Here is a 27,842-nt window from a genome sequence, read left to right as displayed (position 1 = left end):
TTCGTCTTCCACTGTTCATCATCCACCCAGAAGTCATCCTTATTCTTGGCTCCTTCTCTTTCCCTCACCACCCTGCCCTCACATCCAATCCATCAGCGAGTCCTACCCGTTCTGAAATCACTTCTGTCACCATCATCTCTTGCCTAGACTACTGCAACAGCCTCTTCACTAACAGCCTGTTCCCACTGCTGCCACCTTCCATCAGGCCAAATCCCTTGACAGTGTAAAACCCTCTAATGGTTCCCCATTGTGCCAAGAAGAGATTCCAGTCCCTACAATGGCTACAAGGCCCTGCATGATCTGGCTTCTGCCTACTTCTCCATCCATCTTGCTATCTAGGCTTCAGTCACCTATCTTCCAGCAGTTCCTAAACATCCAGAGCTCCTGTCAACCTCAACTTTAGCACTTGCTGTTCTATCTGAACACTGTTGGTTAGCACCTTGTTCTTCAGATTTCAGCTTAAATCACATCTCAGAGGCCATCCTAGAATATTCTCTTTAGAGCAGTACACATTCCTCCCTACAGTAAGCATAAGCAACTACTTTAAGCTGGGAAAGAGACCAGAATAAAGGGGGTCAGATTAGGAAAAGAAGCCACTACTTGTTAGACCCTCCAATAAAGACTAACGCTGCTGGGGTCAACATTAGAGTACTAGTTAGGGCAAAGGGAGGAGAGGTTAATTGAGAAGCCACTAGAAATATACCACCCTCACCTCATCCTGCCAGTTCAGGAAGAAATTTAAACTAAATCCCTTGAGACTTTTTACCAAAATTGAAAATTAAAGGAAAATGGGACAGGGAGGCCACAATCTGACCTGCCTTGGTCCCAGTTGCCAAAGTGTGCTGTGGAGAAACCTGGGGGAAAGCCCTGCTCCTTCTCAAGCTGGAACCAGGTACACCTTCCTCCTCATCTCCTCCCAGGTCCTTTACTAGTCACTCATCTTCTTTCCAAACTTGACTTCAAGCTTTCCTCAAAACCCAGTCACAGTCCTGGATCACTTTTCATCTTGGCTCAGGCAACTCATCCAGTTATTAAACTGACTTTCAAAACTCTATTTTCAGTCTTATCTCAACAGCTGGATGCTAGGGAATACTACAAAAACGAGTCTGTCCTTATCCCTGCCTTAGAACCTCAAAATTCTCCCTTTAGGGACTGGCCCCATGGCCGAGTGGTTAAGTTCACGCGTTCCACTGCGGCGACCCAGGGTTTCACCGGTTTGGATCCTGCGGGCCAACATAGCACCGTTCATCAAGCCATGCTGAGGCGGTGTCCCACATGCCACAACTAAAAGGACCCACAACTGAAAATACACAACTATGTATTGGGGGGCTTTGGGGAGAAAAAGTAAAAATAAAATCTTTAAAAAAAAAAATTAAAAAACTAAAAAAAAATTCTTTTAGACCACTAAAGAGAAACCTAAACAAATAACTAGAATGCAAGTCATACACGCCACATGACATGAGTTTTACAAATTATAGGGATCATCTTCCACTCTAATCATCGGAGATGTCTTCACAGGTGACTCTGAAGCAACAGACTGTAGGATAAAATGAGATAGAACAGACTGAGGTTGAACGTAATCTTAGAGACCATCCAGCCCCAAACCATTTATATACACCAATTCTAAGACATCAACAAATTGTCCAGTGCACTTTGTGGGCTGGGGATGAGGGAACTAGTTGGTAAGTTGCTTTCGACATTGTGGAGTACACAGCATTTTCAGAAATGCAAGAGGCAGGGAGAAGTGTCTTAGAATCTAGAGGATATAAAAGATAATAACAATGCTTTGGAGAGTGGTAGATGAAAAATGTTTGCCTTATTTTCTATTTATCCTGTAATAAGCCATAGAAGGCTTTTATAATATAAAAGAACAAACTTGTTTTGAAAACTTATTACCCAGCAGCAGTCTACACCAGTGGATGCCAGCCCAGCAGCATCCCTTTTTACCCATAAGGTACTTCATACCGTTAAGTTAAATCTCTGAGTTTAGGCAGTACATGCTGATGATTTCAAGTTTCTTTTTCTAGCACCAGCATGCTCTGGCAGTGATGAAAAAGCAAATCCACCGCATAAACAATGACTATCTTCCAACCCAGATGACCCGTTGCACTTCCTAATCTCTTGCCCCACCACTCATCCTGTACATTGCAGCTTCTAGCATTACACATTCTCACCACAGGATGCATCCTATTAAGGGGACAGTAGATTCTATCTCTGTATATGACTGAAAGCCCTCTATTCTTTCCTTTACCAGTACGTGTTATGAGAGAACAGATTTATTTTTTTTAAAGGAATGTTTTTCCTTTTCTTCTCCCCAAAGTCCCAATACATGGTTGTAGATCATAGTTCTAAGTCCTTTTAGTTCTTCTATGTGAACCACCACCACAGCATGGCAACTGACGGATGGATGGTGTGGTTATGCAACCAGGACACAAATTGGGGCTGTCAGGGTGAGAGCACAGAACTTTAACCACTAGACCATCAGGGCTGGCCCAAGAGAACAGATTATTTTTTTTTTTTTGAGGAAGATTAGCCCTGAGCTCACTGCTGCAAATTCTCCTCTTTTTGCTGAGGAAGACTGGCCCTGAGCTAACAACCATGCCCACCTTCCCCTACTTTGTATGTGGGACGCCTGCCACAGCATGGCTTGCCAAGTGGTGCCATGTCCGCACCCGGTATCCGAACCGGCGAACCCTGGGCCACCGAAGCAGAACGTATGCACTTAACTGCTGCGCCACCGGGCTGGCCCCAAGAGAACAGATTTTGACACACACATTCTTAGCTTCAAAAACATTACGGGGGGGGCTGGCCCCGTGGCCGAGTGGTTAAGTTCGCGCGCTCCGCTGCAGGCGACCCAGTGTTTCGTTGGTTCGAATCCTGGGTGCGGACATGACACTTCTCATCAAACCACGCTGAGGCAGCGTCCCACATGCCACAACTAGAAGGACCCACAACGAAGAATATACAACTATGTACCGGGGGGCTTTGGGGAGAAAAAGGAAAAAATAAAATCTTTAAAAAAAAAAAAAAAATTACAGAGGGGCCAGCCCAGTGGTGCAGCAGTTAAGTGCTCATGTTCCGCTCTGGCAGCCCAGGGTTGGCCAGTTCGGATCCTGGGTGCAGACATGGCACCACCTGGCAAGCCATGCTGTGGTAGCTGTCCCATAAATAAAGTAGAGAAAGATAGGCACGGATGTTAGCTCAGGGCCAGTCTTCCTCAGCAAAAACGAGGAGGACTGGCGGCGGATGTTAGCTCAGGGCTAATCTTCCTCAAAAAAACAAACAAACAAAAAGCGTTACAGAGCCTTTACCCTGAATCAGAGATTCCCAGTCTGGAGCCCCTGAACTAACAGTGAAGTGCTTGAGCAATTTTCAAGTTTTCAAAACACCAAAGAGAAATCAGTATGAGCAGCTCAGACTTAAAGACACTAGACTCAGGATCAGCTCAGTGTGGTAAGGCTGTTTATACCACACCGACTGGATGCTCTCAATAGCAGTAAACCCAAAGGCGTGTGCAGTGGTGGGGAGGTAATCTGGTGCTGGGTATAGAGGTGTGTGTATATTTGGTGAGGAAGGAGAATGCCTTAAAGCCAAGGAGACACTGCTAAACTACCTGCACATATTTCATCATAGATGCAAGCCCTCTGTGCTACACGCAACAGTTTAACGTTCTTTCAATCTAGGCAGCAATTTCTGCAATTCTCACCAGTCTTCTCTGTGTTCCATCCTAAGCCTGGCAAAGGCAAGTGAACAGTACACATGCCATCAGTTTGGAACATCACAGAGAAGTATTTAGAGACCATGCGTGGATAAGGCATAGAGTTTTGTTCCAGCTCTGCTAACACCCTATAAAATGAGTGGTTTTCAAATTATAAACAAAGAAATTCCTCAGGGACTCCAGGGAAGAGATGGGTGAGATTTGTGAGAGACTACGAGGGCAGGGCTCTCACCCATTACCCCTGCCCGAATGTTTTACACATTAGCCTCACTTAAAATGCCATCTAAACAAAGACTTCTAAAACAAAGGCAGAGCCTCTAGAAATCATCTAATCCAATCTCATCTCTAGATTTAACCATCCTAGGAGCAAGCCAACATCTACATTAACATTCACAGAGTGCCTTCTAAGCATCAGGCATTTTCAATATCTTTGTTTGTGTTGTTCCTGTTTTTTGCTGAAGAAGGTTCACCCTGAGCTAACATCCGTGCCTATCTTCCTCTATTTTGTATGTGGGTCGCTGCCACAGCCGGGGCACTGACAAGTGGTGTAGGTCTGCACCCATGAACCAACCAGGCCACTAATGCAGAGCACACAGAACTTAATCACTAGGCTATAGGGCCAGCCCTTAAATATCTTATTTAACCCTTCACACCAATTCTAGATGAGTTCCTTGTTTACAACTGGGGAAACTAAGGCTTGGGCAGGTGAAATGACTTACCCACAGTCACAAAGTGAGGAAATGGAGGTGTCAGATTAGAACCCAAATAATTCTGTCTCCAAAGCCCTTGTTCTTTCTTCTACACCTCACTACCTATCTTTCCCACCATACTAACTCCACCTCTTGAACTGCTTAAAGTTCCCCCATATTATTTCATAAACTAAAACTCAAGAGTCAAAAGTGCTTTCAGGGCCGGCCCAGTGGCGCAGCAGTTAAGTTCGCACGTTCCGCTTTGGTGGCCCAGGGTTCACCAGTTCGGATACCAGGTGCGGACATGGCACCCCTTGGGAAGCCATGCTGTGGCAGGCATCCCACATACAAAGTAGAGGAAGATGGGCAGGGATGTTAGCTCAGGGCCAGTCTTCCTTAGCAAAAAGAGGAAGATTGGCAGCAGTTAGCTCAGGGCTAATCTTCCTCAAAAAAAAAACACCACTTTCTACCAGAAACAGTTGGTACCCGCTGTCTCCCATTCACATACCTAGAGAATAATGGGAAGGAAGTGATGACGCAGGACATGTGACAAAGAACTTCTTTCTGGGATTGCTATTTCCCACTAATCACCTTCACTCCTTCAATTGCATTTCTTAGGTTCTCTAGTTCTTGCAAGGTCTCTCCTCTTCTTCCTCTTTTACCTTCTCCAGAAGTCTACACTTCCATGCAGCCTAAATCAAAGGCTTGGTACTTTAAGTCAGGTTCTGGCCAATGGGAGGTGGATGTGAAAGTTTACTTTCCAGTATTTTCTCATTTTTCCTCCAAACAGTCCCGTAACAAATGGTCTCATATATGTACCCAACCCCTTTATTCCTCTACTCCACTTACACATAACTCCCAACCCTGGATCCTCTTCTTAAACTACACGCTTTGCATTCTATTTCTGGATGAGTTCTCAGGCGGTGAAAGGAGAGAGGGTAAAGAGAAGGAAGCAGAGAATCTAAAGGGAAAGGTCAAACCAAACACACATACCCTCAGAGGCCCCTCCCTCCAGGGCCTCTAAAGCACGCACAAACCCGAGACATGAGTGATGGTTAAAAAAATTTGGGTTTTATTGTTTTTGCTAAACAATACTAAAAAAAAATTTCATTTTGAAGGCAAGGCTTGAATTATTTAATTTTGATCCATTTATTTAATTAAAAAAAAAAGGAAGGGGAAAGAGATCATGGCCAAAAAATAGTAGTTAACCCCCACCCCACCCCCGAAGCTCTAGCCAGTCACATGAGCATCACCCAGGTCCCACTCGGTGCCTGATATTCAGATAGTGGCACACTCTGCCCCACTGGACCGCCGTAAAGGCACAGGGGCAACTGGCGCCAGTCTTAGCTCTCAGCAGGTTAGTCAAACCAGACAAACTGGTGGGCTAAAGTCCAGAAATTCTTTCCAGGTTTTCTGCCCATCGGCTGAGCACATACAAACTGTCTTAAGCTTGTAATATTTAGGGGGGTGGGGAAGGGCATAAGAGCATGAGGTTGGCAGGAAACTACAGGTCACCCAAGCTTTCTCCTGGGCTAGTGGCTCTGGATACAGACTTAAAGAGAGGTTGGGATAGGTGGACTCCAGGTTTCTTACGAAAGAAAATCATCCCTCAAGGAGGAGCTGAGATGTGCCATGCAAAATACTTCTTCCTGCAGAGGGCACACGAGAAAGGGCAGCTGATTCTCCCATCGCGGAGACAGGAGAGAGATGCGGACGTTCTTCTAGTACCGTGAAGTAAGACAAAAGGCAGAAGGAGAATCCTGAGGTTTTGGCCAAATGTGAGACTGGTACACACACAGTTAAAGACTAAAACGCCATCAGGAACCCTCAAAGCCGAATCTCATCTGCATACACTGGCTCTAGGAAATGCTGCAGGAGATTCGTCCTGTGAACTAAGTCAAGTCAGTTGCCTGGCTATGGGTGGTGGGGAAGGCAATATATTTTTATTGTCAGAGGAATGAGGTGGGAAGAGTGGCCATGATCTAGTAAAAAGAGACCTGCAAGAAGCAGAAAATATTTAGAGAACATTTTAATATATATTTTCATATATATATTTAAAGTTAAGAAAAATAAAACTAATTCAAGCCATGCCCTGTGCAAAAAAAGAAAAAAAAAAAGAAAAAAAAGAAAAATTTAAAGTGAGACTTCTGTCGGCTGCTCTAGTCTCAACTTAAGTATCACAGTCAGCTTGTTACTTTTATTTTGGAAGAGAAGATGTAAAAGTTTCTTTCAGTCACTCAGAAGGCAAGTATAGCCACTTATAAAAACAGAATGGCAAGGACAGACTAGGAAAGGAAAGTCAGAGGTGAAAGGGCAGAGCAGGAAAGGAATTTTCAAAAATAAAATTAACAAGGTGACTGTCCCAGAAGGGGGCTGTGAAAAGGACATGGTGGACCGAAGTCTGTTAGTCAAGTAATGATTCAACTTTTAAATTATTCTCTTGTTCTTTTTTGTTGGGTGTTTTGTTTGTTCAAGTCTAAGATTTGGAAACGCTGACCCTTTGTTAACAAGAGCCAACAGGAAATATAGGATCCCTTCCCTCCCCCGGCCTGCCTCCGCTGAAGCCACCACCATCGCCTCCTTGGCTGGATGCTGGAAGAGTCCTCCGTGTATGTGGACTCAGGATGACAGGGCAGCTTCCTTCTGTGGTTGTTGGGCTTGTGAACGCTGCAGTATCTTTTGGCTTTCCACGTCTCTAAAATGTTTTTCAACCTGAAAGAAACCAGTCAGTCTAGGTCAGAAGAGGAGATGGGCACATAAGGCCTCCCAAATAGTTCACTCCAGACTTCGACATCCCATCCCAGTTGTCCAGCTTGTGGGCTATTCAGGCACTTTTGCCCTTGTTGTCTCTAGGCCTTCACAGCCACAAGGTAGGTGGGGGCCTCTTGTGTCAGTCACATTTTTTGCAGCTTCAGCTAAGATTGGCTAAAAGAAGGTAAATCGATAATCTAAAAGAGAATATGAAGGGAGATTATTATGACTCAAACTCCCTCTTCACACAAGTGCAGAATAAAAAGCTGGTGGGGAATTACAATCTTAAACTTTTTACATCCACAATATTGGTCTCTCAACGCTCAGTTTGTTTCTACAAATGCTGCAACTCAATCTAGAAAGTCAGATGACATATGCAGGGTCAGAGGCAACTGATTTATACCAACCAGCCCTTCCTGAGAACCCAGCCTGGGATGAGAGGAACTGCTCAGGCCCAATACCTGGGAATAGTCTGGCTAATTCCAAAAAGCCACACTGCAGAGGACATGGGGTTGACCACTTGCTTTATTCCACGCTGCCCAGTGGTTCTGCCCCCATAGAAGTGTCTAAGCCACAGCTTCAGAGCACCACAGTACAGGGAGGCAGGGTGGTTAGGCAGGGCTGCTCGCAGGCCGGCTGTGTCAGAGGAGGCAGGGATTGCAGCACAACGTCCTGCCCTGATGCTGGAGGGGCGAAGGCCGAGAAACATCCTTTCCCTGAAAGTTTCATGGCTCCTTTACTTACTATTTTGCGTACATGGCTCAGTGCACTCCCCTCTTTGCCTTTACAGTTTTCCACTTGATATGGGGGTGTAATAACAACTTCTTCCATGACTACAATGTTTTTTTCTTGCCATTTACAGTCTTTAATGCTGGAAAGAGAAGAGAACAGGTGAAAATTACCTCTTGTGGGCATCCCACACCTCCTGCCTGATGAATAAACAACTCCAGAAAGCTGATCCCAAGTTCCCTGTTCACCACTAAGCCAACAACTAGATGCCTGCAGCCCATAGGAAAGAGTAGCCAAGAAACATTTCCTGGGCACCACTGGCTGGGAAAAGCAATGAAACCAACGCATATTTATTTTGAGGGCCCAGAAGAATTACTCCTAAGTATTAGGAACCTGGAAAACCATAGAAAATTTGATGGCAGCCTCAGAAATCCAAACCAAATTGAGTTACAAATAAATAGCTAGGCTCAGGCCACTAGATTCAACCTAAGTAGCAGCCTAGGGCAGACGCTGGCAAACTTTTCTATAAAGAGTCACATAACAAATATTCCAGGCTTTGTGGGCCATACAATCTCTGTCACTACTCTACTGAACTCTGCCGCTGTACCATGAAAGCAGCCACCGATGATATGTAAACGAATGAGATTTGGCCCACTGGTTATGGTTTGCCAACAACTGGCCTAGGGACAAACGGCACGTTTAGGAAGACAGAAGAACAAATTCCCCATCTTGTGATCTGTACTCTGCCCCCACCATGCAAAATGGAAGCTGCTCCTCAAACTGGCCCCTCTCAATTATCAGACAGCTGGGCACTTGCCAGACCGGGAAAACCCATTCCAGTTCACACTTGGGGACACCCAGAGCAGCTGATACTACTAAGAGAGCTCCTGCACATACCTGTAAATGTTCAGATACTCACACCATGGCCTCAAACAGCTCTGATGCCAGCTGCCATCTGTACACCAGACCCAGGTGGTTAAATAGGGTAACAGAAGGCAGCGGGGGGGGGGGGGGAGGGGAGTGTCAAATGTTTCAGTTTTCAGCAGCTAGGGAAGCTAGTGGAGAGTCAAATGACTTCTGCTGTGACAAAATGTCTTTTAGGAGGTGGTAATAAGGTGGCCTTCTGCTCTCTCTAACTCTCTATGTTCACCCAATGTACAACTGAGAAAAGTGAGATAGATATAACTTTCCCTTAATAAAACTGCATCAGCTTTTAGAGAAAGGTACAAGATCAAAATAATAACAGAGAAAGAAATCACTAATTCTAAGTTATGGAATACTAGGCCTGGAAGTGACCCTTAGGGATAATCTAACCCAAAACTAAGTTTTACAGAGGAAAAAACTGAAGCTCAGAGAGGACAACTTGTCCATGATTACACTATTCTTCTGTATGGAAAGGTGACAAGCACCCACATCCCTGGACACCGAGGTATTGCCAACACACTACCCAGCTTCCCTGGTGACTTTCAGAAACATAATTACCACCAGACAGCACAACGAGGCATCATCACCCGCCAGAGAAGGGACCCCTATGCTCCCCCAACTCACGTCTTGTGTATGGTCTGGAAGAGCTGCTGGCCCTCTAGGGAGACACCAGCGCTGATTGCATAGGCCTGGCTCAGCTTCTCCTCCTTCTCTGTCCGTGCTTTGCTGGCAAGCTAGGGTAGGGGAGAGGAAAGAGACTCAGAAAAGCACTCACCTTCATTCTTCCCAACAGTCAGGACCTAAGTTGAGGAAAGGAGGCCAGAAAAGACTGGTTTGGGTAGATTCAGTTTTCTCAGAGATCAAAAGTGAAACAAACGAAAACACACACAATATACCTGAAAAGTTACTGCTATTCCTGGCAAACATTCCTACCTATTGAGTGCCTACCATGTGCCATTCAGTGTGCTAAGCTAGAGATACAGCACTGAAGGGGGAGGGGAGACAGACAACAAAAAAAAACAAGACAACTTCTAGGAAGAAAAGAGAGCAGGGCAATGGCACAGAGGTACAGAATGTGACAGGGGAACTAACTGATGGGAAGTGATGGTTAGAGATAAAAGGTAATACATACTTCTTTTTTAAAGATTGGCACCTGAGCTAACATCTGTTGCCAATCTTTTATTTTTTCCCTTCTTCTTCTCCCCAAAGCCCCCCGGTATATCACTGTATCTTCTAGTTGTGAGTGCCTCTAGTTGTGCTATGTGAGATGCAACCTTAGCATGGCCCACGAGCAGTGCCATATCCGTGCCCAGGATCCGAACTGGAAAAACCCCCGGCCGCCTAAGCAGAGCGTGCGAACTTAACCACTCGGCCACAGGGCCGGCCCCCACACATTTCTATGAAAGGAGAGAATTAAGAATTTTTATCAGCTACTGTGCTAGAGCCTCAGGTTTAGAAATTAACGTCTACCACACCTTCATAGACCAGAATTTGAGGTTCTGAAGACTCTACCTCTCTAGTATCATTATCTGTGTTCAGATGGGGGCCAAAACTCAAGTAAACCTAACATAGATTAGGTTCAACCAAGTTGAAGATGTCCACCTTCAACTTGAGCTCTAGTTATCCTGCTCTTTGCAAAAAGGAATGGTCTGCAATCTACCTCATGTCTGTTCCTTAACTGCCCTCTAGTGGAACAATCACAAACTGATCCAAAAAAATTCTAGGAAAATCTAGCAGTCTACTAAAATCTAGTAAATCCCTCCCAACAGGGGTGGCTACCCTGTCAATCACTATTGCCCTTCTAATACATTTCTGGTCCCCATCCCAGATTTGGTTGTAAGACAAAACAAGTATGCTGGACAAGATGGTTAAAAAAGGGGCAGATAACACATCTGAAAGTCAAACAAATAATTTGGAGATTTTCAGACCCATGAACACAAACATCTTACTATACGGATGCTGCAGCATACCAAAGACATATGCACAAACACACACACAAGAACACACAATCTGTCGCCAAACACCAGCTCCTTAAATACAAAGAGAGATCATACCTCCAACACATTCCCAAAGTACCTAGATGCTTGGAATTCCTAAACATTTATATCCTGCTTTAACAGTGCCCTCTCAAACCGTAAACCAAATACAGTTCCACAGGGGAAAAAGTAAGCAAAGTGTCTAATTGTTGGTAAAGTGAAGCACTTTATTAAGGCATCGGTTTGACTATGAAGGAGAAAAGGAGGCCTTCGACTTGGTTATAGGGAACTGGGAAGTCTCATCCTTGCCTCTGAGTTTTAAAGACTGTGGGAGGGAGGACAGGGTGTGAGCAGAGAAGAGCTAGCTCATACACACAGTTATTTCAGTCTCCCTAAGTGAAAAAGGGAATAAAGGCCAAAACTCTGCAGCGATTTGAAGCCAGAGCACCTTTTTCACAAGGTCCCTGGGACATGCAGAGAGACAGATTCAACAGCAGTCAATAAATAACCTTTCAAACCTGGTCCTGCCATTCTGGCTCCAACAGGCGACAACTTTCCAGAGAAACAAATGACAGGGCTGACAGCATTCCCCCAAGCACTGGCAATCTCACCCGCAGCAAGAAAGCCTCGTGGCTTGAAAGCACTCAGTTCCTATGGAAAGAGAACTGCTGGTGGTGTATTTTAAGCAGCAACAAGCAAAGCTTACTCAGTCACTGAGAAAACCTTGGTAACAAGGAGTTTCCTTGAGCCTCACTTTCCCAACAACCCTGTAGAAAGTCTGAAGTCTCCAGGCAAAGAAGGGAAAACTGGAGGGCAGAAGAGCTGCCTTGGATAAACCAAGCGCCTCCAGAGCTTCTGGGAAGCAGCTAGTGGTCAGGCTGATGTTTACCCCATGAGCAGCGAGGAGGGTCTCACTTTGAGGTCTTTTCAAAACTGTTTATCCCTGAAAACCAAAACCATCTCCCAATGTTGGGTCAGACAAAGCTGCTTCTATAAAGCTTGTGTTAACTAGACAGTTTGGGTTCTCAGAGTAAAATATCCTTGTCATCTACATAGTAGGTTAAAATCATAACATGAACCCATTTAGTAAGAGAGGAGTTGGCTCAGGGAAACCAGGCAATCACACCGAATGTTTAAGAATGGATTGAGAAATTAAGCAAGAAGCGGGAGCGGGGCTGGGGGGGGGGGCCACTGGGAGAGCGGCCACTTTTGAATTTTTGCCAAAGGCAAAATATATAGGGATATAAATCTCAGCCAGAAGTGATTAGTTTGGACGGCCTAAGTAACAGCAACACAATGGTCACAGAACACAATGATTTCAAAATAAAGCCCTAACATCCCGCCCAAAATATCAGTTGTACAATCTCTTCTAAAGCTCTGAAAGGAAAGAAGAATGGACTAGATGAGTCTCCATTTCAGCTCATAGTGCAAACAGAGCCCAACTGCTAAATGATATAAGGGAGAGCCTCGGAAAAGTCAGCAGAAGTAAGTGTAAGCTGGCTGTACTTCAATTCGCCCTAATATCCTCAACTACTCTACTGATAGCTGCAACTGTGCTTTGGGGGTCTGGACCCACCGCAAACCCTGAAAACTTCAGCTGTCAGTTTACAGATTGTACTTTCATGGCGATATGAAAAATGCTTAAATCTGATATTCACCCACAGAGATCTGCTTTCACCAGGAAGTTGTACAAAGGGATAAATTTCTCCCACAGAGGGCCTCATCAATTAGGCATGAGGAAGATTACCCTCGCAAAAAGGATCTTAACTGTTTCTTCTCAAAATTGGAGGTGAGAGGGAAAGGGAGATGACCCTGCTCTTTTTCAGGCATGTTCCTGAATACTCATGAAAAATGTGGATAGGCTTCCTTTTGCAAAGTGACTATCACTCTACCCTCAAGTTAGCTGTTACACAGATCTAAATTTCCCCACATCACAGTTTTGTAAACTAATGCATATCTATAAACGGTCCAGTTATTCCAAGTTAGTAAGTTTACGGTTATTGTCAAAACACCAGAGGGAACCAATAAAACGCCCTCAGCAGAGAAGGTGCAGGGTGTGCCTTTTAAGCTTGGGAGGATCATCAGGATTTCAATTTTCTAAATTCATTGACTATCACCATATACTACATCTATTTTCAACGCAAGCATGTTAGCTGTTGGCCTCTCTTCCAATAAAAACTGGAACACTAACTGCTTAGAATCCCAAAGATTAAAGGCATCAACTTCAAGAACACACTGGTTTCGGGCAAACCGAGAAGCACAAATCTACAAATATTTGATACTAATGTACATGTGACAATTAAAATGACTGCACAAGACAACCTGTGCTTCCCTGCCTCTCCTTTGATTTTGTATGATTCCCAGTGAAAACAGTTATTCTTCGTCTACTAACCAGTACTTCCTCCTGTGGCCATTTTATATATAGAACCTTGATGCGGGCACTGGAGAAAAGTGCATGAACTTGATACCAAAGCATATCAATATTAAAAGGCTTCTAGTCATGCCTGCTGCTGGGTAACCCCTGAGTGAGCGAATTAATGAACACCAACAGAAAGTATCTCTTCCTGCACTCAGTGACACAAAAAAGCAGCAGCAGCCACAACAAAATTCAAGCAATATGCATTTAATCTTGTTATTTAGTCCAGCTGGGCCATCTTACTTCCACACACCCAGACCGTGAAAGCGCAGGTGCTGTGGGGAATCCGGAGGGATTCCTACCGCAAGTATTTAACAGGCTGTGACAGCTGATACAACAAGGGAAGGAGAGTCCAGAGAAGAACCTGCTGGAGGTGACCTACTGACTCCAATGAGCCACTCTCAGTTCGTCCTCTCTGTGTTTGGGCCTTCCAACCAGTTGCCCTCACAGAGGGGTTACGCAGCACCACAGCTGCTGCCCCAACACTGCTGGTGCTGCCTGCAAGGCCTGACGGAGGCTGAGGGATGGCAGAACAGGGCAGCCAAGAACAACTGTCACCCTGAAAGCCCATGCTTGCTCCTGCTGTTTCAATTCTGGAGCACGCTCTTGGAAAGCCCTCATCCTTAGCCAGCAACAAGCAGGCTCTCAAAATTATTTCTTTCAACCCGAAGTCTTCCTGTTCCCTAGCTGAAAGCTCCTGTTTGAAAGTTTCTAATAAAATACTGTTGTTTACAATCTCGGATAGTTGGGAACTCAAAAAATAAGAGTATCCCACTTGAAGCCGTGTCCTAGAATACATAACAATTAAGACACTGAATAAAACAGGGGAATGGTAGAGCCAACAAAGCCTGGCAGTGAACCTAAAATTCTAAGAGCTAACTTGTTGTTGAGAGCTTACTCCATGCTAGGCACCGAGCTAACATACTTTACATGTATTAAACATTTAATCCAAACAACGATCCTATGAGATAGGGACTAAAATTACTCCTCCTTTAATAGACAGAGAAACTAAGGCACAGCTGTTAAGAAACTTACCCAAGTTCACTAAGCCATAAGCAGGAGAGTCTGGATTTGAACCCAGACAGGCTGACTCCAGAGCTGTGTTCTTAACCGTGTACTACACTCAAACAGATGCACCTAACAAATAAGTCTAAATTACTGTTGAAAGTATAGTTACAAATTTGAATGCAAAAGAAAATATTTTTTAAAAAGGAAACTACTTTAAGACTCAGCGGCCACCTTCTTTTTTGATCAATGAACTCTGGCATTTCCATCAATGTCCCTAATACAGAACCCAATTGTCTGCCTTTCAGTGAGAGGCCTCTCTTTTCTGAAAAGGGTCCCAGTCTCACTCTAAACCTCAAGAACATCCTTTACTTCTTTTGTTAAAGGTAATTCACAGGAATGCTTTTATGAGAACAGATCCTGTATAAGAAAGCAATTCAGGCCAATAAGGATAGGTATTCCCTGGACCATCATTTTCTGATGTGCCAAGACTAGAGAAGGTAAGTCAAGGAAGTCTCCTGCACCTGAACGTTAAGATATGCTGAGTGCTTTGAGCTACGATGAAAAACACCCTGCAAATCCAGGGGCCATAGTGCCACCTCAGTCTCTAGGCCTTGACACAATACTTGTTAAACCATCATACTGCTGCCATACAATGCAGACCAGCCCCAAGTCATAGCCAGCACACACTACCGGGAAAGTTTTCTCTCTTACTTGGTTTAAAACAAAAACTAGTTGTCAGCAAAGTCAACAGTTTTTCTAAGTTATCTGAAATTGTATCACCAAACATTATTTACAGCTATAACAGATAACTAAACCTCCTGGACAACAAGAGTTAATTTCTTAGTCCTAAGACCCTGAAACGATTACTGCTGTGGAACCTCCACATGGCTCTGCAAGTGAGAAAACTGGCCGGGATGTAAACTGAAATTTGAGCTCAACAACCTATCTCTGAGAGTGCATGCTCTAACTGGCCATTTCATGCACGGCCATGAGGATTAAGGGAGATACGGTGGGTGAAAGAACTAGGGGAGCTGTAAAGCAGTGTACAAATATTAACCGTTAAATTATTACTATTATTATAACATCATTAGTATTAGCACAGAGAAGGTGGCTTGTGGGTCATTTCAGAAAAATCCATGTAATCCAACCTTCCTTAGCCAATGAACTCAGTGCTCCCTCCCTTCTGGTATCTGTAAGAGCTGCTAGAGGCTTAAGTCCTAAACAGAGTATCCTCCAAAATATAACTGGAATAATAAGTTAAAAAATGCCTTTAACTTTTTGCACCAAAATGGGGACTCCATTTATGGAATAAAAAGTTGATTTTATTCAGTGATAGTGAAAGAACCGTGCACTGTTGTTTCCTGGGCTTTGAAAAGAGCAAAGAAAGCAAAGTAAAACAGAAGAGCCATCTCCTTATCCCCAAAAAAGAGATTCCAACCCGCGCCTACCACTCACTCAATGCACGAACCTAAGCAAGATGCATAACCCGTCCTGAGCCTCAGTCCATTCGTCTGGGGCCCCTCCTGAAGGGCTACTATTGGAACATCAATTCTGGCACTTAACTAGTCCCTTTCCTCCCTTCTGAGAACTAACGACCTCCAGTTTAGCTCACTGACAGGGCAGCAAACGTTTCTAAATTGCAGAGATGGACCAACTGAGCACCTTCCAAATCAGCTTGATTCTACTTAACTTCCTTCCTTTTACCTAGTTAATTACCGTTTATTCTTCAAGACTACTCCATTGTTACATCTGAAAAGCCATCCCTAAAATGTTCACTCTCTAAGCCAAGGGTTGGCCAACTATACAGCCTGTAGGCCAAATTCAGCCAACCACCCATTTTACTTAAGTTTTACTGGAATGACCATGCCCATCTGTTCATATATCTTCTATGGCTCCTTCTGCTACGAAGGCAATTGAGTAGTTGTGACAGAGAACGTACAGCCCACGAAGCCTAAAACATTTACTATCAGGCCCTTTACCGAACAAGTTGGCTGCCCCTTGCTCTGTGCTATCCTAGCAGCTTGCTCACACTTCCAATTAACACTGACCCTGCTATATGTTAATCACTAAGTTCACTGCTGCTGTCCCTCGCCACGCCCAACAAACAAGAGGTTCTTGAAGGCAAAAGCAGTGTCTTAATCATCCTGACATTCCCAGCACCTGGGAGGGAGGGCCGAGGGAGAGGATAGGTGGATAAAAGGAAGAGAAACCTAGACAATCAGAGATTCATAGAACAGTTACCAGAGGATAAGTGACTAACACAGGGTCACACAATTCATTAGCAGCCCAGCTGTAAAAAGAACCCAGTTCTTCAAACTCCCCACATTCTACACACCATCCTGTTAGCTTTTGCCATAGTGTGCAGATCCTTTAATTTTCTAGTTCAGGTACAATCTGCTTCACTTTCCAGGGTAGTTTCTGGTATTTACCTAAGCTAGTCTCAAAACTCCAATGCTAGAACTTGACTGTACCACTTGCTTTTTTTGTGCCCCCCAAGCCTGTTCTCTGCCAGGAAAATTAAACCAGTTAGAGTGCCCCTTTCTTAACACTGAAAGAGTTACCACCACTGACCCACCAGTAAAGTCCTTATTTTGAATCATCTCCATGTCAAAAAGGTAGAATGCAGAGGCAGCTGCAACAACACACCCACGGTACAATTCTGCCAGTCACTTGAGCTCAACAATTTGTCCTTTCAGGTGGACAGCGATTCTCCCCACACCCCCATGACGTCAAGAAAGCCCCCATCTGAACCAAATCCTAGACCTCATGAAGGCCCCAGTGAGTCAGCTGGCTGCCATGCACTATAGCCTGAAATGAGTCATGAGCCCTAGCCTGGAGCACTGCACCCCCCACTATGGCTCTGTCAGGTTGACTTCAAAGTTTGAATGCCGCTGAATATGACCTCCGACAAAAGCCTAGTGATTTTTCTAAAATGGCAGTCAATCACTACCTCTGACTTCATCTGACACCACTCACTACTTAACACGCCCCCTATCACTCAGCAGTGATGGACTCTTCCTCTTCACCCCCTACTTGCATCTTCATGACACTTCTGTGAGGAAACAGCTGTCTGCTCATAGCCAGATGCAAAACTTACTGGTGGACTAACCTGGGACTGTGGCCTTGACAACATATTCCAATCAAGTGACCCAAAAGGTTATATATATATATATAGCTTGTAGAAGTCAGAAAAATTTTATCTGACAGAAAAGTCTTGCTTTCCCTAGACAAGTAGTTGTTTCCTTTCCCACATTTACACATAATACGAACATCCTCTACCTCCTACCAGTATACAGATACCCAAACACAGGGTGGCCAAGTCATGATTCTACTTGGTGATAATTCCATACCTCAACACATTAGGGTCAAGATATGGTCAGGGCCTGGCTAACAGCATAGGTCCATGAACATAGGCCACAATGCAACAACTATCAACTAATCCAGGAATTTAATCATACTTTAGGATTAACCCTCAAAGCACCAGAAAGTCATAAGGTTATGCTAAATCCTAGCTTTGAAAGTGGTAGAACTCAAAACAAAAATCAAGTCAATTCTTCCCTCAGGGTAACATCATACCTAAAGGTAAGTACTGATGTCAGTTTCTTTTAAAAGTGAACTTTGCGACTCTTCCATTTTCTCAGCCTTACCAGGTCCTTCTACTCCCTGATCAATCTCCAAATACCATTTTTATCCAAAGGCTGCCAACTTATTCTTCATTACCAGGGACTGATGATAAACTCTGAATCTTTTCTTTCTAGTTCCGTGTGATCACTCACTGCTTGTTAGTAAGGTATAAATGGGTCATAAATGGATAAAAGCAGCTGACAAATTAGTCAGTCGTCTGACAAGGGAGGTGGACACCTTATCTGTGGATTTCAATTTTCTATGTTTTGTCCCTTTTCCTGCCTCCCCTCACAACACACAAATATCTCCTCCAGAAAGTCTTCTTCAACTCTGCAAAGTGATGACTTACATCTCATTCAATGCACTCGATGCATTTATCTAAGCAAATGAATACATACAGTTGCCTTGGCTGTTGTCAGTGAGTTTTTTCCTAAGAGTCTCAGAGGTTGAAAAGCACAGCCTCCTAGGTTCTGTTACTGTTCACTCTAACCTCCAACACTCAGGCAAATGTCCACTTAACTATGTCATTTGATAACACTGCCCTGGAAATTCAAGTTCACTCTGGTCACCAACAAGAGGTCTCTTAAAACATCATTATTTAATTTTAAGATATTACATACTAATGTATCCAATACAATTTTGACTTTCCCCAATCTTGGGTTGGCAAGTTGTGATATCTGAATGAATGTCAGCTCCAATGCTAGGGAGGACTGACATAGTAATAGTAGTGTCAGTGTTTGTGGCTGTCTTCCCTTTGTCAGACTCCCCCTCTCCTCTATCTTGCCCCTATCCCATAATTCAGGGAACATCAGTTGGCTACAAACAGCTAATGCAGGAGAACAGAACTAACATTTGCCAACTCTAGCCAACTTGACCTAATCCTAACAATTCTGAGATAGATATTAAGATTATCCCATTTTTACAGTGAGGAAACTGATGCTGAGTAAGGTTAAGAGGCAGAGAAGTGATTTTGAAGACTTATCTGCTCAGTTCCTATATTCTTTCTACTAGACCACACTGCTCCTGACCACACAACACAGACGTTTCTCTTTACTTAGAAACTATTTAGGATTATAGATATTTGGGTACTCATTTCATTTCACCCAACTACTCTATAAGCTCCCTGGGCTAAGCACACAGTAGTAGAAAAAACATGGGATTTTGCCATCAAAATATCAGACCTGAGTTCAAATCTAAGCTCTATCACTTACTAGTTGTATGACTTTAAGCTAGTGACTCATCCTCTCTGAGCCTCAGTTTATTCTTCTGTAAGATGGTGATGGTAACCCACACCATCAAAACTGTTGTTGAGATTCAATGAGATGTCTACCAACCGCTACTTCAGAGGGAGGCACGTAAAAATAGTAGTTCCTACACTATTTGATACCTGTTTTCTCATCAGTTAAACTAAAAATAAAATATACTCTAACGATCACACAGAATGATTGTGAGGATGACATGAGATGTGTCAAAGCTCTTTGTAAACTGTAAAGCACTAGAAAAATGTAAGCTATGGTCCTCAGCAGAACTTACCACAATGTCTTGCACAAAATAGATTTTCAGTAAATGTTTGATAAGTGCTACATAAAAAAACCTTGTTAATGTTGACATGTCCCAAATCATCTAAGAGCACTACTAACCCATGGGCAATCTTCATCCCCAGAGAACAAGATCTAGAGTCAATTCAAAGGAACTTGTTAAGAAACACCTTCCTTCACCCTAGCACGTGGACCCGAGGGCTCTCATCCTCAAGCAATATTAAAGCCTTCCTCATAAGAGAATAAATTAATGAGCCACATGGTGAATAATCTGAACCTCACTTATGACTAGCTCTGGTGTGCTTTTGTACTTTTATTTAAATGTTTCTGTCTTCAGGAAATTCGGAACACTTCTACAGGGTACAACGTTAATGTGGAGAAGTTAAAATGATATTCAAAACTTCCACCTTCTGCAATCCCACTGTCCTTTTCCAAGCTTCCTCTTACATCCCACTGCTGTAGATAGACAGGATTTCTTAGCCTGCAGTAAGCTGTCAGTAGAACACAAAACAGGCTCATCTCCAAGAACTGCTAGTTCATACTTTCTCTACTTGGGCTGGAATTAAGTATTTCCTTTAAAAAGCCTTCTCTTCCATTTCCTCCTGGGTTGGAGTAAACAAATATCCAGTTTATATGAAGAGGTTTAATTAAACAGAGCACTTACTATGTCAGCAAGACGAGCCAACATGTGACAGTATCTTCCACTGGAAGTGGAGTACAGACGTAGTGCTCCCCTAGTCTGCAAGCATCAACAGTTTTCTTCTAGGGATCTCAGAGCACTTCAGTTCCCTTCTAACATGCTTAAACAATCCTCCATCTTAAAAAAATCCAAGTCCATGCACTTAAGTGAGATGAACTTCTCATGTCATTCAAGCAACGTGTAAACAGCAGCCCAGATTGGCTGTTTTCAGTAAGAGCCCAGGAGGCTCTTCTAACTCTAAGTGAATCCAAGGAGGAATCACAAAGCATCCTCCAAGGGTGGTTTCAAGGGAAAAGCCAGTACAGCTTACTCATAAACATCTCTACAAACGGAAGAAGGAATAAATGAAATCCAAAGATAGCCCTCCAACCTAATTTTAGTTTTTAGTTTCTGACTCCTCTTCCAGAAAACCTTTTTCAAGACTTGGCAAGCAGGCCACAAAGTAAGAAAAGTAAAGATTTCTGGTATTCCCCAACCTATTACTTCCTGCTGCTTTCTTGAAAGAGTGGGTAAACAATTAGTTTACAACAATGCTAGTAAACAACTAAAACTGACCAGCAGAAAGCAAAATCCTAAAGGCAAAGATAATCCGCAAACTAAACCACCAAGAAACTAGTTCTATTTGAGATTAACTATAAGAGAATTGCTTCTTGGGGCTGGCCCCGTGGCCGAGTGGTTAAGTTCGCGCGCTCTGCTGCAGGCAGCCCAGTGTTTCCTTGGTTCGAATCCTGGGCGCGGACATGGCACTGCTCATCAGACCACGCTGAGGCAGCATCCCACATGCCACAGCTAGAAGAACCCACAACGAAGAATATACAACTATGTACCGGGGGGCTTTGGGGAGAAAAAGGAAATAATAAAATCTTAAAAAAAAAAAAAAAAAAAAAAAGAGAATTGCTTCTGAACAGCTCCCACTTAACAGCCCCACCCATTCACTCCAAGCCCTCTCAGATAAATGGTGGCACTTGTTGGTCACAAGAGCAGAAACTTAGTATCTTTTAAATTTAAGAAAATCATCCCAGGGCCGGCCCCGTGGCTGAGTGGTTAAGTTCGCACGCTCTGCTTTAGCGGCCCACGGTTTCACCAGTTCGGATCCTGAGCGCAGACATGGCACCGCTCATCAGACCATGCTGAGGCGGCGTCCCACATGCCACAACTAGAAGGACCTACAACTAAAATAGACAACTATGTATGGGGGGCTTTGGGGAGAAAAAGCAGAAAAAAAAAGATTGGCAACAGTTGTTAGCGCAGGTGCCAATCTTCAAAAAAAAAAAATCCCTCTTTCAGATGATCTTTCCTCTACTACTCACTGACAGTCCAGTTATTTAGTGACAGACTTCTCACACCCTACAAACACCAAATGATAATTTACAGCCTAGTTTTCTCCTCAATAAACTATTTCACTTGAATCTTTTAAAATCTCTTCAGCTAACAGAAGATCACCCAAAGAGCTCCTATACTCCAGCAGGAGGTATCTTACTAAGCCAGAGTTTCAAAAGCCTATTGGCTTCCAAGAATGGGATGTTCTGTATGCAACAGCCTTTAGTATGAAACCAAGACCCTTCTGAATCTGTCCTCAGCAATCACTGGAAAACGTGTAGCATTTCCTTGGAATATGGAAAGAAGGCAGCTCCAGATCTGAGGTAACTACACTCTGCTAGCCTCAGTTACCCTCTATTGTTTCAGCTGCCTGAGTGTTTCCTTGCTTTGCTGAACTGTAGTGAACACACTACATTCCCAAGAGAGGCAAGAGAATATACCTTATTACAAGACTCCTCTAGAGGGAAAAACTTCCACCACACTAATTCAAGAGACTTAAGGAAAGCAACTGCTACTAAAATCAAAGGCCTAACAAATATTTATTTGTTGCAAGCCTCTTTACATTCAGTGATGAAGAAAGCAGGTATGGTTCCCATCCTCAGAGAACAAAGTTTGGTGAGAAAGAAAAGTAAATAAATGACATACAATTACAATTACAAAAAGGCTACGAACAGGGTAACCTTAGGTCCCAATTTGCCCAGGACACACACATCTATAGATCTATACTTGTCCCAGTGTAAAACAAGAACACCCACCCTGTACTTTCAAAAACCTCCCAGGTTGGACTACAAATGATATGTCATCTTAGCTCTGAAGGATAAAGTACTAGAAGAGCGAATAATGGGGGCAAATTACTTCAGCCTGGGTAATCAGAGAAGATTTCTTGGAAGAAGTGCCATTTAACTAAGTCCTGATGAATGAGGCTCCAGCCGTTCTGGAAGGAAGAATGTTCCAAGTATAGGGGACAGCAATGGTTACAATGGGGCTCGGGGTATTATTATTACTGACCAACATGAACACTGGCTGATAGAACTGAAAAATGAAAACAGTGATGGGGGAATCCCAAACATCAATTTGTACATTCAAGATTAAAATACCCTAACCCTTGAATTTTGATAGACCTCAAAATTCAAACTTAAATACAAAAATGAAGCCCCAAGGCAGTGGTTCTCAAATTTTTGTAGGTCATGAATTCCTGAGAATCTGAAAAATACTCCATATCTTCACCCAGGAAACACATACGTTCATGTGTGCGCACACACACACTTTCAGGAGGTTCAGAGGCAACACCCCTACCCAAACCCACCAACACCAGAAGTTCATGCATAGATGTCAGATGTTTTTTTAAAAAGCCCTCTTTCACAAAGGACAAAAGCAAGCTCTCAACTCTGGGCATTATGATGTGTCTTAAAATCTTCTGAAGCTATCCAGGAATAAAGAGAAAAACTAAACTGATATATTTTTTAAAAGATATCAGAACAAGCAATTATAAGTCAATGAAAAAATGAAAAACAAACAATGGACAATGTATGTATTACCAAGCAAGAGTCAATGAGACTCAATTTTCCCACCATTTCAGAGAGCCAGAACTGCCCTCAAGTCCTTACCTTACTAACATTGAGTGAAGCTAGGGGAGGAGGGGTTTCTGTTCGGTCATTAATTATTTCCACTTCTGAAACATACTGTAAGTTTATGAGCAAGATGTCTGCGTGGTTGGGCTTTCCACTGGAAGAGGGACATTCTGGTGAGAAAATAAAGTTAAGGAAATAGGGGCAAGCACAGCACTGACACATCCTGAAAGGGGCATGGAAAACACAAATCACACAAGGCTTGTGTAAAAGGTGTGCCACGAGCAAGAGACACGGAGCCTCACAAGAACCACAGCTCTCCTCAGGAAATTTCTGCCTGTCACCTTCCTCCCGCTCAACCCCATAACCAAAAGATCTCAAGCTCTTCAAAGCCAAATACGATCCAAAAGTGGAAGCCTCAAAAGGGTTTCTGTCACCTTCTCTCTACCGGCTTTACGGAGAGGAATAACGCAGTTTTAACGCCGTATGTATGCTGTTCGTCTTGAACCTAATGAACCACACAGGAGAGGCACTTTCTGTTCTTGCCATAATACTACCTATATCTAAAGAGTGCTCTTTTCACTTTTTCAGATTTGAGATTTCCCATTTTGCACAGGAGAAAACTACAATACCAGAAAGTGAAAATACAGTACTCATTCGAGGTGACCCAGCTAGTGAACCCATTTATTCATTCATTCATTCACTCATTCTCCAACCATTTATCAAGAGCATACTGTATGCCAATTAAAAGTAAAGCAATTCCTCATTCCAAAACCCTTCCACATAAACTACTAATGTGTAACGTCTTATTTGGTTCAGGTATGAATTCTTGTATTTAAAAAAAAAAAGCAAATAGTCTTGCTGTAATTAGTCTCGAGGACATCTTCCTAATAAGCTAGAAACCCAGTAGTGGTTAAATGAATTAAGATACTTGCCACTCAAATGCAGCAGACTCAGTAGGAAACTTTTCCTTTTGAAAGAAGCCATAAAGGATTACTGTTCAAAAAAAAATCCAAATAAATCCACCTGTGGCTCAAATAAAAGGGGAAGGGGTAGCACATTTATCACAACCAGGAAGTATTTTGTTTCCAAGATTGAGTTTCCTGGAGTAATTCCGAAATCACTTCCACTCCAAAGAAGCAGGCCAGCTTTTCCATTCTGTTTAACGTTGCCAACTTCAAAAGGGAGGATACCACCATGAAAAAGTCAGGACTCCATGTGCAGGGCTGAGCAAGAGAAGATAACTTACTCTTTCACCTGTAACCCACGCATCCCTACATAAGCCCCTGAAAAACATGGTCTTTCCCCTGGACCAGGTTTCCAATGCAAACATCCCCAAAACAGCAATTTTCAAACGGCTGAGAAACCCAAAATTCAACACTCGCCGTCCCCAATGGCACCACGCATACACACGCACCAGCAAAACAAGCCCCTATGCCCAGTTCAGAGACAAACTCTGTCCTGCAGTTACTTTCCCCCAAAACAAGCGAGGCCCATTTGGTCACCATCCCGCTGCCCTTCCTTGGACCAAATCCCATCAGGAGACACCCCCTTGTAAACTCCACACCCCGGCCCTACTAGCAGTTCCTTACTCTACACACCCCCTCCTCACATGATTTTACCCGCCCCCCTTCCATCCGGGCTCCAATCCACCAGCCCCCTCCCACGACCACCCCCTCTGCTCATCACTGTGTCCCCTCTCCTATCTTTCCTCCCGAAAGGCCATCCGCGTGTCAAGCCCCCCTCCACCCACCGACCCTCGCTCGAGGCCCAGCTCCCACAAGGGATGGGAGACAAGATCCCCAAAGGGGACCGAGGGACCGCGAGAGGGGGAGGGGAACTCAAGGGCCGTGCGCATGCGCTCGGGGCGCCGCGGTAGCCGGTCGCCCCTAGGCCCGGAGAGGGCCCCAGCTGCCGCCGCCGTCCCCCACCCCCCCACCACCACACAGACACGCCGGCCCGGCCTCGGGCTCCGCGCAGGGAAGGATACTTAAAGCCAGCATTTTGGACTGGTAGTCGAAGGCTACCACCTCGCCCTGCAGCCGCTGCTCCTGGCACGTCCGGCACGACACCTGGCTCCCAACGCTGAAGTACTCGCCCGGAGGAGCCGCCATCTTGGGAGAGCAGCCGCGGCCGGCGGCGGCGGCGGCAGCAGCGGGCGAAAGCCGGGCCCCCAGTGAGCGCCGCGCCGCGACGCACGGGGCGTGCTGACGTCACACGCCAGGGCGTGGCCTGGTGCTGGGTGGGGCGGGAGCCTAGGTGGAAGAGGAAATAAACGGGAATCTGAATAATTGTGTTTGTGCAGCTGCGCCCGCATGGTAAAGTGCTTGCAGGGGTCCATTTTAGAAGTTAAAGATAAATGACCCACGTGGAATGGAAAGGGAAAGGAGGAGGGAGCTGCAGTCTCCATTACGTTGCACACCTTGACACAAGAGTTTAATGAATGAACTCTGTATTTTACATATGAGGAATCCGAGGCCCAGAGGACTTAATGAAACTTCCTCAAAATGATTGTACTTAGTTACAAAGTGGTAATGGAAAGAATATTGGCTATAGAATTGGCTAAACCGGAATCGGAATTCCAGGTCTCCCACTTACTAAGTTATATGACCTTGAGCAAATTACTAAACCTGCTCCTGTTTCTTTATGCCTTCTGTATTATCACTTATTGAGCATCCGACAACCCTTTGAGGTAAGAATCAATACCCTCATTTTACAGGTGAAGAAATTAAGTCTTAGACTAAACTTGTCTAGGGTCGCACAACTAGCAAGGATTCAGTCTACCTGTCTCCAAAGACAGTGCTACTTACTGCTATACTATATTAGATAATACCTCATAGAGTAGTTAGGAGGTTAAGAGAGATATATGTACAAATGCCTGGCATGTGGTAGATCTAATAAATGGTAATTCCTCCATGATCACCCATCACCCTTGGAACTCAAGATGCTTTCCCATCTCCCCTCTTGCCCTCTCCCCTAGAAAACCAGTCAAAGGGCAGAAGTGAGGAGCAGTGGTAGTGACAAAGGGGGCTTTGGGGGTAGGAGTTTGGGGCTTCCCCATTAATGTTTCTAGTCTGATATACAAAGTAGTTTTCTTAACCTGTAAGTACTGTGCAGATACATTTTCAAGCCCTACCATTACCAATTGCCACCCCTAACCCACCTACCCCCTTAGTATAGAAAGTCTGGAGTCTCAGGTATGAGTCACAACAAGTTGACCTTCCTCTAGTCCAGATGGAGGCAAAGGGCCAGCCCTGGCACTACTTAACCTGAACAAAGTTCAGAAGTGTTTCCTTGCCCCGCAAGAGACATCAACTTCCTAATGTTGGGCGTATATTAGTACAATCATTGTAATAGAAATAAACACACTGCCCCCTTATACTTGTGTCTCTTCAGAGAACCTTCCTGTCCAGCCCCCATAACAAGTCATATGTAACTGCCACTCCACTTTTTATATGACGTCGTGATTATAGGTTTTCACATATGACTGCCAGGCACTAGTAGGAAAGGCTTCCCTGAAGAAGTGAAAAATCTGAGACCTGAAGGACCTGCAAGGTATGGCCATGCTTTAGGCAGAGGGAACTCCATGTGCCAGAACCGCTAAGAAGAGAGAGCATGGTGATTTCAAGGAACATGAAGTAACTCACAAATATTATGAAAAGAAGTGTGGGGACAGCCTGGTAAAGGTTGTCTGGCTAGAGACAGAGGAAACTTTCCAGGACTTAGAAAATTTAGCCTTTCTCTTTGGGTCAACTGAAAAACATTTAGCTGGCCAGGCCCAGTGGCCTAGTGACTAAGGTCAGTGCAGTCTGCTTCAGAGGTCCGGGTTCAGTTCCCAGGCACAGACCTACACCCCTCTGTTAGCAGCCATGCTGTGGCAGTGGCCCACATACTAAAAAATAGAGGAAGATTGGCACAGATGGTAGTTCAGGGCAAATCTTCCTCAGCAAAAAAAATAATTAATTAATTAAATTAAAAAATAGCAAGGGAAGGAAATGAGATTCATATCCAGCTTCCCTTCTCCAGAGCTTTTTAATTAGTAAAATTAATCTCTTTCCAAGAAGAGCCCAGATTTACATTCTTATTTTCATCCACCCATCAGAAAACTCTCCAAGAACAAAGTTGCTTGAGGTAGGAAGGAACTGAGGAGCCTGCTTCAACAGTCTCCTCCCCACCCCACCTCTGCCTCTAGGCAGGACTTCACCTAGAATACCTGAGATTTCTATTTTGTGTGTGTTCCTCCAGATGATTATTCCAAATTTTGTCGTGGGTGTGTGCTCTCCTCTTCCCATATGTAGCCAGTTACTATCTCATGGTTTATCAACCCAACGGGGTTTTGGAAGGCAAGAAGACGGAAGTGAGAGGCGGAGGGAGGTTGGGCAAGGCAAGCTTAGAACTGGAAGTGTAACTTAGACTGTGCTATGTGTAAGAATTGGCAAGTCTTTAGGGAAGGCTTATCTGTCAGCCTCCAAATCAATAGTGGATGAATTCGGGCGAGAGAGTCTCGGGCTGCGGGAGGACTGATTAGCTGTATGTGCAAATTAAGAGTCCCGCTGCAGCACCAACCGGGGAGGCCTGGTTCCCTGGAGAAGGGAGTGTCGGTAGCCCTCTCTCCAAGAGATCTCAGAACATCTGCGGAGGGTAGCGGGACTGGAGAAGAGAGGTCTGGTCTGGAAGGAATCCTGGCCCTGGAGATTACACATCCATCTTCGCAGCAGCAAAGCAGGGACCCTAGACGCGCCGCCGATCCGCAAGTTAGCCCGTCCCTTGACCCGGAACAGCAGCGGGAGTCGCCTCTACGCAGGATGCCCACGTGCCGGCAACAGCGGCCACGTGGGGCTCTGTGGAAACGCCTTCGCAAACGTTTGTCCCCTGCGCTGC

General features: G+C 44.4%; 1 protein-coding gene across 4 annotated transcripts; it reads right to left on the bottom strand.

Annotated features, from left to right (window-relative positions):
* Nucleotides 1-5,456: 5,456 nt before the first annotated feature.
* Nucleotides 5,457-27,785, bottom strand: LSM12 (LSM12 homolog). 4 transcript variants are annotated; one of them, XM_005597348.4, is made up of 6 exons: nucleotides 27,528-27,785; nucleotides 24,952-25,216; nucleotides 23,001-23,134; nucleotides 9,436-9,545; nucleotides 7,903-8,029; nucleotides 5,457-7,119 (listed from the first exon to the last, which is right to left on the bottom strand). In XM_005597348.4, the coding sequence occupies exons 2-6, from the start codon at nucleotides 25,073-25,075 to the stop codon at nucleotides 7,027-7,029; spliced, it is 588 nt and encodes a 195-aa protein (XP_005597405.1). In that variant the 5' UTR covers nucleotides 25,076-25,216; nucleotides 27,528-27,785; the 3' UTR covers nucleotides 5,457-7,026. The 4 variants fall into 4 exon arrangements, with proteins under 4 accessions (XP_005597405.1, XP_070083274.1, XP_070083276.1 ...); XM_070227173.1 differs by having other exon boundaries at nucleotides 27,175-27,735; XM_070227175.1 differs by lacking the exon at nucleotides 23,001-23,134 and having other exon boundaries at nucleotides 24,992-25,216; nucleotides 27,528-27,667.
* Between the last annotated feature and the right edge of the window lie 57 nt (nucleotides 27,786-27,842).

The sequence above is a fragment of the Equus caballus genome, chromosome 11 (genome assembly GCF_041296265.1).
Source record: "Equus caballus isolate H_3958 breed thoroughbred chromosome 11, TB-T2T, whole genome shotgun sequence".
In the NCBI taxonomy this organism is placed as follows: Eukaryota; Metazoa; Chordata; class Mammalia; order Perissodactyla; family Equidae; genus Equus; species Equus caballus.
This window is presented reverse-complemented; position numbering and strand designations above follow the sequence as displayed.